The sequence below is a fragment of the Aythya marila genome (genome assembly GCF_965140915.1).
Source record: "Aythya marila genome assembly, chromosome: 2".
NCBI lineage: Eukaryota > Metazoa > Chordata > Aves > Anseriformes > Anatidae > Aythya > Aythya marila.
In genome coordinates this window covers 34304760-34321928 of record NC_139043.1, presented here as the reverse complement: position 1 = coordinate 34321928, position 17169 = coordinate 34304760, and the positions used below count along the sequence as shown (strand labels likewise).

General features: G+C 39.0%; 1 protein-coding gene across 1 annotated transcript in view; it reads right to left on the bottom strand.

Moving 5' to 3' along the window:
• Nucleotides 1-4528: 4528 nt before the first annotated feature.
• Nucleotides 4529-17169, bottom strand: part of STK31 (serine/threonine kinase 31) — a gene marked incomplete at both ends in the record, with an annotated part of 34811 nt that continues 22170 nt past the window's right edge. The window contains 9 exons of the mRNA XM_082755338.1: nt 4529-4789; nt 9370-9438; nt 11453-11578; nt 13307-13456; nt 14296-14382; nt 14660-14785; nt 15519-15644; nt 15942-16022; nt 16965-17066. Coding sequence (XP_082611464.1) covers nt 4529-4789; nt 9370-9438; nt 11453-11578; nt 13307-13456; nt 14296-14382; nt 14660-14785; nt 15519-15644; nt 15942-16022; nt 16965-17066 — 1128 coding nt within the window. The remainder of the gene's footprint in view (nt 4790-9369; nt 9439-11452; nt 11579-13306; nt 13457-14295; nt 14383-14659; nt 14786-15518; nt 15645-15941; nt 16023-16964; nt 17067-17169) is intronic.

Sequence of the window (17169 nt, the reverse complement as noted above, 5' to 3'; positions counted from 1 at the left end):
TTCGACAAGTGGCTATCATTGCTTTTGTGGAATCATTGTTTTGACAGTTATCTTAAATTAAGAGAAGTTACTTTTGAATAGATCTGCAGTTCCCAACAGTGCCCTTCAACTTTAAACAAAATCCTACCAGAAAAAAAAAATGCTTTCAAATAAAAACCAATTCCAGTTCTAGCAGCCTCCACACGCATCTTCTCAGCAGGCATTTACTTTTGAGTGCTCATCCCGCTTTCATCTCAGAAGTTGGACCGATGCAACTTCAATCTATTTTCTCCGAAGGAATTCTCCTGGTTATACACAAACTTACACTGTACGCAACTTTTACACTGATCAAGACTCCTTAAATGTTTGTACTGTCTTGCAGCCGGTAGGACTTGCACAGCATGTGGGCACTCCGCATGGCTTACACAAACAGAGAGTGATAATTTTTAGTGTGCTGTTTATCACTTCAATTCCCTCTGCCAAACCTCAAGACACCCAAAAGACCTTCCAGGGGATATGTAACACTTATATTCTCCTTCAAGAGTTAGTTGCCCATGTGCCTCGTCTACTCCTGTCTTTGTGAGGAATAATTTAACCCAGCACAGGTACATGTGGCAATGCTATTAAGAACTTTCATTTCACGGATTTTCAGGTTCTGGTTATCACCATCATGGACTACTTTTGAGAGCAACAGAGAAACCATCTTACCAGGCTGAAGTCAGGGAACAGAAGAAACAATGGAGAGGTTGTCTAGAAGCAGACATTTCAGAAACGTGCAGATTTCGCAAGCGATGGCAAGGACATGATAAATGTTCCCTCAGCCCCTGAACTAATGCCATGCAGCTCTATATTGCTAGAAAGGCTCTAACACGCTCAACAGGACAGGTACTCCAGACTACACTTGAGAGAAGAGACAATCAAAGTCACAGTTGGTAAGAGACACACATCCTGTGGAGTATCTATAGGACTGACACTTGGCATCTCAAGGCCCCAAGGCTTACAAGCACCATGCTCTTCCACTTCAAACAAGGACTCTTCAGAGCTGCCAAATCTGCCCCTATCCCATGTCGTGACACCAGGTGGTAAATTTGTTGGTCTTGCTGAAACAGCAGGCTGCTGCGCTGGAAAAGGAGATCACAAAGAAGCCAGAGGGCTCTCAGATTGCCAGATTAGTCTCCTAATAGCATACTCGGAATACCAAAACCTTCTGGTCTATCCCGAGACTGTCGAGATGAGACGGTCCAGATCCTCTCTGCTTGACCACTGTACCAGTCATAAGGATTGCAAAGAAAAAGCTGAATAGCTGTAAGTCCACAAACAAAGAAACAGAAGAAACATGTCAAGGAGTGAAGAAACACATCAAGGAGTTCCAGCAAGCTTTCCCAGCTCTGCTCAGCAAGTTCCTACCTGCAGGCTCTTTGCAGCTACCTACTGCAGTAAAACATAAAAATGGACTTCACTTCTTTGCACAGCAAATAGTTTTTCTCTCCCCTTACTGGTGACATGCTTCACAGCAGTAACACACACACCAGGCAGAATGGAAAGAAATTATCTCAGTTTTACTTCTGAAGATGCACCTACATAGTGCGATCTTGATGTATTCCCTTGCAAGCTGGGAAAATGAAGACTGCAGATGAAAAATCTCATCTAGGAAAGCCCCTGAGGTAGCTGCTATGAAGGAATTTAACCCACAGACTATACAAACCTGCACTTATCAGGAAAAAAAAAAAAAAAAAACAATTTAGAACACCGGTAAATGCCAAGATAAAGCCTATTCTGGAGTACAAAAAAACTTCTCAAAACTGCACAGGCAGAAATGTTAAATACTAATGGAGCAACCAACAAACTACATGGAAAGATGTAGTAAAGTTGTTATGGATGTTGGAAGGAACATGCAGATTAAGTGGCAGCGAACAGAACAGCTGGAGTCTCAAGAAGTGACGACGTGTGAGCATTCAGAGAGGAGTAATTCTTCACCCAAACTACGGAGATAAGTCTTCTCTTTCTCCAAATCTGCTGAAAGAAGTCCCCTTCCCACAGTGAAACCACCCTATCCCAGGCCTGCAGGCTATGTTAGGTAAAGTCATAGCAAGTGATTGTCTGCAGGTGCCTGAAGAGAACATTTCCTCTTACATGACTTTGTTACCAGAGCCAGAGACTGGAAGGTGACTGTAATAGCTGACTTGGGTATGATGTCCTGTGGAGAAGCTGAGACTGACACAGACATCTACCTGACAGGTGGGCACCAAGGCCAGGAGTGCAGAGAGAAAACAGAAGTGAACAAGTAGAAGGGTTAATGTCCTCATAAAAGGAAAAATATGTATGTATCAGCACCGAGACTGTAGGTCTATCATTAGAGGCCGTAAGAAGATACGAACATCTTCGAAGTAAGCAGAGTTTCTGTCATGTGTTCAAGTGAAGCAACGGCTAGCCTCTGAAAGTCCCCCATCTATATGGTCTGCACAAGGACACTGCTCAAAACTGCATAACACTGGTCCCAAGGAAGCAAGGAAGAGTGAGGTAAGTTTTCTCTGAGCTTCTTCATAGGAAAAGCCAGTGAGTGGAGACACTAATCCTACAGCATTACTTCAAGCTCTCTGTCCTCCAAGTTCCCATCTTCCAGAGAGAAGAGATGCAGTTTAGAAAGGTCTGTCACAAACTAAACAGAAGGCAGTCCATTACAACAGATTAGTATGCAACTTCAGCAGGATAGCTGTGCAACGTGACCCTGAACCAACCTGTTTTCTTAATGCCTCTAGCAAATAAGGAAGGACAAGAAAGCCAGAGCTACAAAATTACCATAGAAAAGGTCAACATAGAAATAAACAAAACTGGTGACACTGAAAAACTGTAATCAAGACTTAATTCAAACAGAAAGGTTGTCCCCTACCCTGACACTTGTATGTACCAGAAGCTTTCAAAGGCTTAATTGCACGTTTTATAAATAATTTCACCCCTCATGTTAGGTTTCACATGTAAAAATCAGATGACTTACAGTTGGTGAAGAGATTTGGAAAAGACTGCAGTTTTGAATCAAGCATAAACAGAGACTTCTAGTTTCAGAAAACAAAGGTTAGTAGTTACGGGATTTAAGAAGTACACTTTAGGTTGCATGGACACGTGCAAAAAAACTGAGCAAAAATTTATTCCAATATACAAGACACAAACCAAACACAACTCAGTTCAGTGTTTAACGTTAATTAAAGTTAGCCTTTTATTAAGAGTGAAAGGCTACAATCAGATTTGGAAAGTATCTCACAGAACTGCTACCAGTTGTTTTCACTGACAAAAAACAAGACATTATTCTTCTGTGACTTCAGTAATGAAAATACATTTAAACACACTAACCAAAAACTCTAAGTCCAAAACATTTTTAACAAAGGTTTTGATATCACTGATTATACATGCAATACAAAAATCACAAAATCATTATAATTTAATGAAAAAGGACAAAGCATCTTACATGCTACTCTGTGTTTAAAAAAAAAAAAAAAGAGTGATTTAAGGATGGAAAAACAAGTCTATTTTCAGAGATGAAACTGCCAAGGTGACATCATCTACCCACTGTCAATTACTGTTGTACCTGAGGGCTTCCTGGTTTCCCTACTGCTGTGTCTTGCCTGTTACATACTGGATTTCTACATTCTTCAACTAACAACGTGCAGCTTTAGTAATTCCCCTACAAAATCCTAGTCTGCCAACAGCACTGTCCAAGAGCAACACCCAGAGGCTAAATATATTGCTACAGAAACTCTGAACATTTTAACTTTTTTTTTTTTTCCCAAGAAAAGAAAAGCTTCATAAAGATAAGCAACAATTTCCTGTAGAAATAAAGACCTGACAAAACTCTTTCAATGGTAATGTTAACAGAAAAGTAAGTAGGCAAGCCCACTCAAAATGGCATTTTTATAGCTACTGTGAACAATGAGAACAGATTTACAGACACACACTTATGTAGAGCAGACAGATAAATAATTTTTGCAACATGCATGTGTATAGCATCCTGGTTAGCACAGCAGCACTGCAAAAGAGCAACTAAAATGATGCTCTCCTGGAAGTTAATTGCCTTCTGCACATGCAGAAAAACAGAAGAGCAGCAGCCTGCTCCCCATTTCCTTGACCAGCTGTCAAAGGTTTTTCTTCTTAAATCTTGAAGGCAGTTGCTGTGGAAATACCTTGAGCACTGAATAACCTGCAACCAAAAGGCATTGCCCTAGAGCATCTCTAACAGGAACATCTAACCTACAATTGCAGCAAGAAGGGGAATACAAAAGCAAGTCGCTACAGCTTCATCTTAAATACTTCTGGAATCTAATATGACTATATCCTGTTAATTTAAAGCCTATGTAACAGACAAAAAGACTGACGAACTAAGACCACAGTCAGGAACACCACACTTGTATCTTTGAACTCGTATTTAGAATCAATGTACTCTGAAGAAAATGCAGTTAAGGTTATGTAACCCCAAAACATGACTGCACCTACCCAACTTTCTACATTCTGAGATTCCAAATCAGGACAACTGATTTCAAAAATAAAAACAGAACTTTCAATCAAACACATCATGGACAAGTTTATTATCTACTGGAGTAGGGTTTATCCCATTCTCCTCAGAGTTAATTTTAATTGCATCTTCCTTTTTATCCATCTTCTCAGAATCATGCTCCTTGTGTGGCACATGCTCTTCACCTGGTTGTGATGAATCTGGAATCACATCAACTAAGAGGAAGCAATCATCTCCCAGCACCTGCTCAGCTGTCAGTCGGTTAGAGCAGAACAAATTCTGAAGAAGGGATTTAACTTTATCATCCTACAAACAGAGGGAGACAAATTTCATCAGCAAATGAAACAAACACGATTCCAAATAACAACCAAGTATTTGTTGAACAGGTCTCATAAATGCTTGCAGCCCAGGGCCCTCACAGAAGTTTGTACCACAGCACTCTCCATGGCCTGCACTCTTAATAGACACGGTGCTCATTAACATCAGAATAAAAGAAAGCTTTTGGCACCAGGTCTGCCAACTCGGTGCCAGCAGGCTTCACAGGAGAGCATAAGTTATGTCTTAAAACACTAGCTTCCCAGCATTTTAGAGAACTACAGAATCATAGAATGGTTTGGGTTGGAAGGGACCTTAAATATCAACTAATTCCATTCCCCCACACCCTGCCACAGGCTTTTTAAGTCTGCTTTTCTACTGAGAAAGAACAGAATGGGTGCCATTCACCTTCTACAACATCAACTTTTAACTCTGTCCTATTGATTTCTTGCAGAGCAATAAAGTAGAGGAAAAAAATGAAGTAATGGGAGTAATGGGCTCTAAATCAACAGCAGCTGTTTTGCTATTAGGCCATCACTTACACTTAAGCTGTTTGGATTTTTCTGAAAGGATTACATGCCTAAATGCTTAGCATATTAACAGCACTAGACTCCATGCACAAAACACAAGAACTCAGCTGCTACACATATGCATACATGTCAGCTGTTGAGGAAGGAAGGGCACACACTGGATTTGAACAAGGGGACTGCAAGAAACTCTCAGATGATGATCTAGAGACATAGATTAATAAAAACCAACATAGAAAGAATCTTCCCACAAGGGGGCGTTCATGTCTGTAGCCTCTGCAAGCCAGCATCGCCTCTGACCTGGGTCAATAGAACAGGAAAGCACCAGATAGCTGTGCATCACCCCTCACCTAGCTCTGTTTCATCCAGACAAAAATCTATGATGCAAAGGAATGTACACAAATTGTCAAAAACCTGGAAACAGAAACAATTTCCAACTTCCCCACTGACCAGCAGTGATTCAAGAGAATCAGCCTCTCTCTCCAGATAATCTGAAATCTGGGTGGAAAGATTAAATCTGAAAACTGTTGAACTTGCAGGCATAAAGGATTGTTAAATGGTTACAAAACATTCAAAACGTATAAAAGAGAATCTCTAGTTAAAAACATTCAAACATTTGATGTACTAAAATGCACAGGTAAATCATGCCTACACGCTTCCTTGGTAGAATTAAAAATGAAGAAAGCCCAGGCATTTAAAGAGCTCGAAAAGTGTTGCACTTATATATTTCCACTTCAAAAAAAGTCATATATCCTTCAGCAAGTTTCCCCTTTTCACCATTTTCTCACACTAAGGAAATCTAAAACTGATCCCTTAAGCAATACTACTGTAGGACAAGGTTTCACTGTGTTTACTCCAGCTGATTAGATCTTATTTACTCCTTTTAATAAATACACAAAATTGAATGCTGAAGTATGCTGAATACTGAAGCTCAGCATGGCAAAACGGAAGGTACAAGATCATGTCTCTAATCACTGCTTCTCCTCAACAGCTACATAAAATTAGTATCCCCTCATTGAAATTTAATGTTACTTTCCTGTGTTAATTTTACATTTCCTGAAAACAAACAAAAAAATTTAATGGTTGCAAGTGTACAATTCCTCTAGGCATGAGACTGAGATGGAAGGGAAATTACCAGCCTGTCAAGGGCCTGCAGATGGGCACTGAGATTAATTCTGAATAAGCCGATTAAAGATAAAGTCCTTAAAAGCAAAATAGATTTTCCCCAAGAACTGGGACAAGGATTAACAGCCAGAGGTCTTTGAGATACCCCAAGAAACTGTTGAAATATATTTATTAGTATTACATTTCTTAGCAGAACCCTCACAGATGTTCCTGTGAGCTGCAGGAAGAACAAGTTGCTTTGCAGCACTTTGACAGTTTGTGCACATGCACGCACACGTATCCAGGACGAATCCTTAAACTACCAACAAAGATGCATTGATTAGGATGGTAACACCTGGCAAAGTTCTTCAAAAAGAAAAAAGCTGCTTCTTTTTATCAGTGAAAAATTATGAAGGAGCTTGCTCTTACTGAGAACTGTAAAATGAATGAATCCCTGCTAAGGCCAATAACGAAGAACATTTGTCCTTCAGATAAAAGCAGATGTTGCACCTCAGAAGATATCTATAAGAAAAGAACCAAAAAAGTAAGGGAAGCTGAAACCAGCCACTTATGCAGAAATCTTAGAGAAACCAAAGTGAGCCAATTCCTATTTTCATGTCTCAAGTAACTCTTTTCTATTTCCTCAAACAAGTTTCCCTTATGTGTGAGAGAAAGCTAGTTTCTTTCAGAATCTAAGGATGATTATGCACAACCCTAAATGACGCACTGGACAGATGGCTCTGCACAAGTTTTGTAGAATATTTTTAAAACCCTACAGCTTGTACTAATGATCACAGAATCACAATGAATTGTTAAGTACTGAGATCTTTCCTACAGCACTACACATTTCATGAGACTCATTTAATTTTTAATAAAAACTGAGCAACTATAATGAGAAATAAGAAACGCTATTTACAGGAACACCTCACTACTCAAATGCTACGTTTTTTATTCCTTTATTTTTCACGATAGTTTCACACTGGAATCAATTTTCCAGATGGATTTGGTAGATAGTCCTGTGCTTTAATAGTAGTGATTTCAACACTGGAGAACATGGCTGAAAGCTATTAAGAAGACACTGCAGAGGACATCAGTGATCTAACAGAACAAAATTATTTACAGCACTGTGCTACGCAGTGATACACAAGCTACCTGGCCTGGACATTGGAAGTTCTACAGCTGTGTTAGTCTAATACTGTATCGTGACAGTATCTAAGCTTAAAGTGAAGAGGACACACTAAGCTCAGAATGAACACAGCTCCAGTAAATGCAGACCAATTTTTGCATCGTGTTATCCTAGATAGCTTTGCAAAGCACTCACATCATTAATACAAAAGTACAACCAATAAAAAGAGGGATTTATTAGGCTTTTGTTTTCCCTTGCTAAAACAACCAAAACTTACCTGGCAAACAGCAACTCTACTGTTTCATTCTACACTTTCCACTTCAAGTATTTCTCTACTTTTCTGGGTAATATAGAGACTTACCTCTAACTCCTTCCTACATTCTGTAGAGAATTCTATTTATTAATACTTCACTTAGAAACTAAACAGCTTGCAGGGATTTTATAATAGTGTAAGACATGATTTAAAGAGTCTCATAGCCTTCTCAAATCCAAAAGCAAAGCTATAAAAAAAAAAAAAAAAAAATCAAAGGCAAAGTTATCACTTAAAGTGAGGTCAAAAGAAAAAGCACAATGTGAGAAGTATATCCCAGTAATTAAAAATCACAAGGGTAACCCACTCAGAGGAGGTGGGAATGACAAGAACAGGTAACTAAAAGAGTCCAGCAGAAGTCTGAGGTAGAAACTAGTCTAAGCAAGTTAGTAATCTGAAAAAGGCCCATAAATCTTCCAGAGAATTTCTTTCAGCTATATATGGTGGCATAAAAGTTGGAAACACAGAATAGATAAGAAGAAGAAGAAGGGATCACCCATAGCAAACACAGAAGTTTAAAGCAGGCAAGAGACAAGTCCTGACCTGAGGACTGAAAGTTTATGGGAAAGAGTTAACCTGTGTGCCTTCGTATTTCCAAACTTAAGTCTCCAACTCTGAAGATGATCCTTTGCTTTCTGATAGGTAGCATCCCATCTCTTGGATGTTAATCAATGAGTAGATAACTTTATAGCCTACATCTTCATCAACCTGAGTATCTCCTTCCTTTGGTTTATTTTCTTCCAAGGCTATAAAATTATCTACTTCAAAGTTGGAAACCTAAGTTGGGAAATACAAAGGCACACAGGTCTACTCTCATTTTCAAGAGTCATCAAGACATTGGGCAAGGTCTTGGGTAAGTTTCAAAAAACAGACTGAAAATACAGTTCAAGGTGGCAACAGTTGCTAGCATAGGGCAGGCATAGAACAGTGGCTGACAGAAAACAGTGAAAGCAACAACATTAGATCTTATCACTTGAGGCCCTCTTACATCTCTGCACTTGCTTGAGGCATTTAAGAAAGCTTACATTTCACACACACAAAAGAGCAGAAAATAAAGGGTACACTATGACTTTACAACTGCATTTAGTGACTAAAATGGAAATCAGCTGTTTTATTAATGCTCAAGAATTGTGCAATTATTATGTAGAAGACACATGAACAAAGCCAACTTCCCTGACTTCAGAAAAGACAGGTTTCTGACTCCAATACCTCCTTCAAGGCATGAGGATCAGTGACTTTCTCCCCAAGTCTGTAACTGTTAACTGAGTGACACCAAGTTATCTATTAAGTTGTTCCTTGTGAGGGTGGACTTCAGTGTTAAGAAAATCCTGGGGTTTTATACCTTCTCAAATATTTTTACTTGCTATTTAGAATATCCAGTTTAGAACGTTTTCTCAACCCAGCACTTACAACCAATTTTTGTTTTTTATTTAAAAAAAAACGTATCAGTTAATCACCTCTAAACAAGACCATTCTAATCTACCTCATCTGACAATCAACATACCATGCCAACCGCATCCACCTCAGGTGTGCCATCTTCTTTTATGCCAAACTCCTGGTTTTGAATGCAAAGCTGTAAATTAAAAGATACATAATATGTAACATTGTTTTACCCTTTAGTTTAACAAATATCAGCCAAGGAGATTCCATGTTTCAAGTGAAAATCCACTGTTGTGAAAAATGGGCAGAGGAAAGCTTTTTTGTAGTTTCACAATAGCATAAAATACGTAAGTGGCTCACAATTGCCTTACACAGGAAAAAAGAGCAATAAAAATAGTATCAGAGAAGAAACTTTTGGAAGTCAAACGAAATAGACTTTTAAAAACATGACTCGAAGTCCATGTCTAAGCTGTACATTTAATTATATAACCCACGGCATTTCTTAAAGAAGATGAAGTGTGCTGTAATAGACAAACATGAACCCACCATCCATAAGCAAACTGAAATTTCCCCAGCCCTTATTAACGCCTAGAACCATGCCTGTACACAGCATTTTTCAAAACCCTGCTTGCAAGTTGAACTGAAAATGCCTCTATTCCCTACAATTACAAGAAAAATGGGAAGAAGCATGCATTTTGTCAGGACTGGGCTCCTGTGACACAGAGCAGCTGAGAACTCACAAAACCCCCATTTCCATCTTAGAAGCAGTAGGGCTGCTCAGTGAGGGAGAACACAATTCAGGTGTCTGCCATCAAACTGGCAATTGCTGAACATCAGGCCAGAATATGAACTAAAATTTCCCATCAAATGATCAATACAACATCAAGACTGAGCTGGAGATTTGTTACACATGGATTAACCTGAAATTCAGCTGGAAAGCTTGGAGATGGGTTTTCAGAAGACTGCAGATCTTGCTGCATCCCAGATATTCTCTTCAAGCAGAGCCAGCCATTGCCAGCCCTCCATTTGTTTTGGTGGTTTAGGGTTTTTGTTTGTTTGTTTTTTTGTTTGTTTGTTTTTTCTTCTTTGCTTTACACTCACTTTATTCACTTCTGCTTGTAAAAAAAGGTTTTTTTGAACAGAGGATCTGAACAGTGGCACTGCAAATGTTCCAACAAAACCATACCACATAAAAAAGTTATAAGCATCCATGATATTAATCTACACTTTAATCCATCTATTTCAGTAGAAAAATTACTTAGTTTTAAGCATCTGCTCTAAATTGGGACAAAAACATAATGAAGAATGACTTTTCTAAGAACTAGCTTCATCTTCTCAGCACAGGTAACTGATAATGTCTACTGATCAACTTGCAGCTTATGTCCCTATCACAAAGTGTTTAAAGATAGCTTCAGTCATCCCTTCTGTGCCACAAGATCATTGTGCAGCTGATGGAACTGCCAATGTCATTTATCTGAACCCCAACTGGTATTCAGTGAACCAGCTCCAATGGACCAGGTGCAAAAATCACTGCATGGGAACATCAACACTTGTTTGGTAGCTCATGGTTTTTTGTTTGTTTGTTTTTTAAAAGGCCAAGTGATTTTGAAGTTTTCCATTTGGAACACGTGACACTGATACCCTGAGCTGAGGAGGCAGCAAAACACTAAAAGAAGACAAAAAAGAGCAGGAAAAGGAGATGCTGTATAATGTGCAACCTAACACAGAAAAGCAGACTGCTTTCTCCTCTCTGACACAGCACGCCCTAAGGAACAGAACACCCACCTAAGGATAGGTGGGATGTCCTGAAGGATATCCTTCACCAGGGATAAAGTCCTATCCTTACCCAAATCAAAAGATAGGGATGATGAACACACTGCCTCACAGGCAAGGACACAAGAAAAGAATCAAAAAGGGTTACAAGAATGAATGATAAGTATAGTAAGAACTTACAATCCCCAGAACAAGGAACAAAAACAGTTTTTGGTCACTTAACTACAAATTACATTGTATACCTTACAGAAAAACGCACTGCCTTATGCCCATGAACTCCCATTCATTCCACTCCTACCACTCAGTTTATAATATGCACACTTCTCCAAAATATTCAAAGTAGAATTTTAAAATAACGTATTCATATTGCTGTTTATGAAGCCTGCTACAGTTCCCCAATTTTACTAGAAACTCCCTCATAAGCCATAACTTACCCAGAAGAGAAGGCAGCCGTAAGCATACATGTCAGAGGCTGGAGAAGCCGGCTGTCCCATCCTCAGTTCAGGAGAAACTAAGCTCAGGGAACTGACAACCATCGTGCTTGCAACAGCACGTTGTTCCTACGGGGAAAAAAAGTGTACTCCTTAGTGAGATCGATAGCAGACTGAAGGAGAGGTATCTCCCTCTCTAATTTAATGCATCAGACAACTTCATCATACCATTCTGTGCTGACCCCGAATGAAATGTGAAGTCCTTCTTTACTGATGGAAAATATGGGGTGTATGTAAAGGAGAAAGGAAATAGTCACGTATCTATCATCTAACTGTTAACAGAAAAGTAGCGCTGGCAGATTTTACTCCACACTGGAACTATTAACGGTCATAAGGTAATAAGGAATACAAGTTACAAAACTTCTCAAATTAGAAGAAAAAAAATATAGAAAATGGTTAAAGACACTCAGCACTACTTTGGAAAACTTCAGTTCTATTATCAGTTTTGCCAGTTTTCCATTCTTTTTTCCCTGTCCTTCTGGACTTCACCTGGGACCAGCTACTTCCTTCTTCCCTGTTTCCAGCCTGTTTTAGGACTGCCTACTGCCACAATAAAAGCTAGACCATGAGTTTCAATCTCTCTCCATGACTGTAGCCACCACCAGCTACAGCCAGACTGGAGGAGACAATCTCCAGATTGCAGAGAGTATTCAGCAACACAGCTCTGCTCATCAATTTGTGTTCATGCAGAAAGCACAAGCACTGAGCAGTGCTGTGACACTCCCCATACAGCAGGCACAAAATGATCCAGGCCGTGAACCACAGGTGGAACTTTCCTGCTCCATTATAACCTAAGCTGCAGGAGGGAATAGAGATGAGGCCCTCTTCAGATCTTGCAACCTTCAGATGGCACCAGCTACACCGAGTATGACCTTTCAGAAAATTCAGCTGGCAACATCTTTAGAACCTCTCTCCTTTGCGTGCTGAAAACAGAAATGTATTTGCTTGTTCTCCAAGCATGACAAGACTCATTAAGATTAACAGCAAATGCACTGACAAAACAGAGATATTATCAATAAAAATTATTTTATTATATATTTTTATTATATTAATATTATATAATAACATAACACACATTGTTATAAAAATTAAATAAACATGAAGACCTCTAGCACACAAATGTGCTCAAATCAACTTCAGTTTAGAAAGTCAAAATGTGACAACAAAAACATACATCAGTAGTGGAGAGACTTTGCCATGTAAACGAAGTAAAACACTAAGGGAGTAGATTGTATTCTTAAAGAACATTAGGCTTTCCCCAAAAATGGTTATGAAATTCTTTACTACAGAAACTGAGGACTAAAGAAAAATACATATAAATACAGGTATGTTTATACAGATAGCATGTATAACCTTGTTAGGTGACTGAGACAGATTAAAACACATCGCAGAACCTCATTACCTATCACATAGACATGCAAAGACTGCATGCAAGAGCTAGATTATTCTTTCCTCAAACAAGTTCCTACTCTTACCTCTGCTGATGCTGATTACCAGTAAACATAGAAAAGAGCCAACCAGCAAGTACTGCAACTTCTGAATTTTTCCATTTCACTGTTTTCCTTAATAAGGGCTCATGCTCGATAATCCTTTTCTTCCCCATCCAAAATCAGATTGTGTTTACAAAAATCTCAGCAAGACTCAAACCACCCAACCCCATTCAGAACATCAAACAGGAATCCTACTGCAGAGCACAATAGTTATCAATAGATCTTATATACTTCATCTATCTTGATACATAACTGACTAAAAGTCACTAGGTTGTTTTTTTTAAGCTGGTTTTTGGTTTTGTTTTACCTCTGGTTTAGTGAAATCGAAGTCTCCAACGATTCCTTGTTTTCGATTCACAGCAAAAATGTTGTTTCCATGCAGGGATCCATGCACTATATTAGCTCCATGCAACGTTTGCAGACCTTGGGCAACTCCTTTCATCACTTTTAATGTCTCCTAATGATTTAATTTTGGTGTTCATTACAAAAATAGATATGGAAGAACAAGAAAAAAAACAGTATCTAATGTTTCTATTCCAAAACTAACATTCTAATTATTTAAAGATTGCACACATTCAAAGTTCCTGACAATTGTTTTATAAAGTATGGATTAATTCCCAGTAAGACTGTGTTGACTTGCAGAGCCAGTCAACTGATTGTTTCGTTTCACAAACAAAAGGTAACCACCGGTTAACAATTCACTAACATTAAACAAAAATAAACAATTTTAAAACCCTGTAATATATTTTGGGATACATATATTTACAAGTGCCTCCAAGTTCACAGACAGAAGCTGTTGAGTCATCAAACATAACTAGGGAAAAGACTGTATTGGCTTCTGGCTACTGTTTCTTTGAGAAAGGCTGGCTAGCCAAAATGCCAATAAACTGTGTGGAGAGGAGGGAAGGAAAGGGAGGAGAGAGAAGAACAACTCCTGCACACACAAACACACCCCAAAGCCTTCCCCCACCATAAATCCTCTAAACTTTGGTACAAGAATGCCTCTGCTTACAAATTTACCATATTCACTCTTGAATTTTTGAAGTGTACTAGCAGTACTGCTGAGGCACTGATTTTAATAAAAGAAGAAAGTGTAACCAAGCAAAATCTCTTTTAGAAAATCATATCCCACTGCTTGACCAAATGCTAGTCAAGCCACGTTGTGCAACTCTGTATAGTCATTGGCAGCCACCAAAGAAGACTGCTCACACACCTCCAGCAGCATAATATACAGCACAATGTTAAGAGTTCAGACCAAACACAAAAAGGAAAATGCTGGTAATCTGTTACACTTACTTGTAAAGTTAAAGGTGTATCAGCCTGTAAAGCTCGCAGACTTGCCCCTGGGTAGTATGGGACCATTAAATACACCAGAGGATCAGACTTTAACAACAAAAACAAACAAAAGTTTAAGAACACATTGTTTCCAATATCAGGAACACTGGAAAATTTAACATGCATTAGATGCGTGATGTATCAATTGATGTTTACTAAGAAAATAGTTCACCTAAACTGAAGTCCCAAAGGAAATATGTTTCTGATTCAATATTCCAACTCAAAAAAATATTAAAGCCTTAAATTCCAACTTAAAAGTTTTCTGCTTAAAATTAAAAAAAAAAAAAAAAAAAAAAACAAGCAGCATTATCAGTTTGAATCTTGCCTTGCAGAAAAGAAGAAACAACAGTTGCAATAAGCCAGATTTCTCCTTTTGTTGATTCCAGGCCCTGTGATACTTGGCAACTCTTTCAATCACTTTGCCTTCTGAGCTCACATCTACAGAGTATCCCTGAAAAACAAAACAGAAATACCCAAGCTCTACCTCCTAATGTCTGTAACATTACTGCACGGCACTTTTTGAATTAAAGAAAGGCATACCATTAGGTTCCATCAAATAACTCTTCTATTTATCACAGAACTCAGTAACAACTGTCATAAATTGCTCTCATATTCATTAATGCTTAGGAAGTCTGTAACAATGAAACAACAAGCAAGTCTCCCATTTAAGAAGTAAAAAAAAAAAAAAAAAAAAAAAAAAAAAAAAAAAAAAAAGAGAGAGAGAGAAAGAAAAATTCAACTATGCCTCCCCTGATACTATAACCCTTGGTTCTCAATTGCTAGCACAATGGAGAAGAAAAAGGACAAGGGGAACACAGCAGTTCCTGAAGTTTCACAGTGATGAATCAACTGAAAGACAAAACAGCATTTGCATTTTTGGAAACAAAGAGTAACAAACAAGTTAAAGGGTTCACCAAATACGAGAAAGAACAGACAGCAGAGGGGAAGCACTGCTCACTACAGCTGCCCTCAAAAGAAGTGAAAAATCAGTAAGCAACAGGAAAGCAATCCAGACAGAGAACAAGGTCTTGTGTTCTACAGGCCCTGACAAAAGAAAACACATATCAGAAAAGGGTTGTTAAATGCAGGAATACAAAAGTAAAAGCAGAGTTCATTCAGAATCAGCACATTCCTGGGTCAGGATCTCACCTGCAGCGCTAACTGAAAGCCAGGACCAACATTACCTTTAGAAGAACCTTCTGATCCTGCATTTCTGAACACACTAACGGCCGCTTTGTGCTCAGCTCCTTCATGGGCTCAGCATCTAAAAGGTCTCGCTCCAGGCTGTGCGACAGAAGCCCACCTGAATTCTGAAGCACACATACACAGAGACAGCCAGAATAAGAGTACAGTATGAACAGCCAGCAACACTCACAGGCTCTGACTCTCTCTTCTCTTCCTCAATCAACTTAGAGCACAAACACAGTGGGGGCTTGTTAAAAATGAAGTTACCGCATCTGTTAGCAAGAGGCTGGCTGCACACAAAATGCCATTGTAAGGCAGCTAACAAAATACTGATCACCACCCAGAAGGGCAGGGAGCAGGACACACAGCCATGAGAGTGCCTTAAACAATAGCTGACAGATTAAACCACAACCTCAGCTTACCATATAGCTTAAAATTCCTGCTTCTGGATAAAGAAGTGGCAACTCAGGGAACCATTTCTGTACCAAGATGGAAAGTTTCTCCTGGATGAAGGAAACAAGCTTCAGGTCATTAGCTTCTGACACCATATACACTAATGTTTGCAATGTTAGGACCAGGACATTCAAATGGATATCCATGTCTGTTCCACTTTCAGTAGCACCATGCAAAATAAGACAGGGAAGTGACAACACCCCACCCCACACGCTAATACAGCATTTCAATACGCGCAGATAAATTTTGGAAAGCTCTAAGGGTGAATAAAGTTAAGGCCTTGAAGAACTCATGTGCTATGAAGGAAAGACACCCCCTTTTTTCTACAATACCCTTTAGTAGCCCTAAACAAAGGGCACAGCTTCACTAGAATGAAACCAAAGAAAACAGCAACCAAGCAGTAACATAGATCAGACCACTCAAGCATCTACAGATCTCACACAACCACAATGCAAGGTAACTATTTTGCACAAATGCTATGTCTTCAGAGGTAAGACATCGTCATCGCAATCCCTGGTGCTCTTCTACTTCCTAAAAGGTGATGGTTTCAATTCTTCCCTCCATAGAGAGGACTTAGAGAAAGGGTGATCTCCTTCACTTCAGGACAAAACCCTGTTTTAGTCCACTCCTAAGTAAACACTTGCCTTACTTACACAGAACAGTCTGCCTTCAGCTACTGAGCTTACACTTTAACCTGCAGCTCTTTGGATCAAGAACTGCAGCTCATTTATTCTCACTTCACCCCATTTGGGGGAGGGGAAGGGGATGCAAAGAAGTGTCTGAAAAGACAACATCCAAACAGAAACAAAAAAAAGAATTGATCAGCCTCCCTTCCATCTCCCAGAGATTCTGCCCAAATAGGGCCACCTTAACATTCAACACTGAACTTTAAAAATGTGATTTTTGTATCCACATCATACATTAAAAGCAACTGAAATGCAGATGTGCCTCGCAGAGCTTTATTTTAGCTGTCTAAATAATTTAATACTTACATATTCTTCACGTTCCTTGTATATTTCCTGAAGAACCCCATTTCGCAGAGCAGCAATTTCCTCTTTTATTCTTGTCATTTCAAGCTCACTGCAATCATCAGACTGCGTTAGGAATAACCAAAGTTAGCATACAATTCCCATTCTGCTATTATACCAAACAACAATTATCTACTATATCAGGATTAAAAAGCAGTTTCAGTATCAC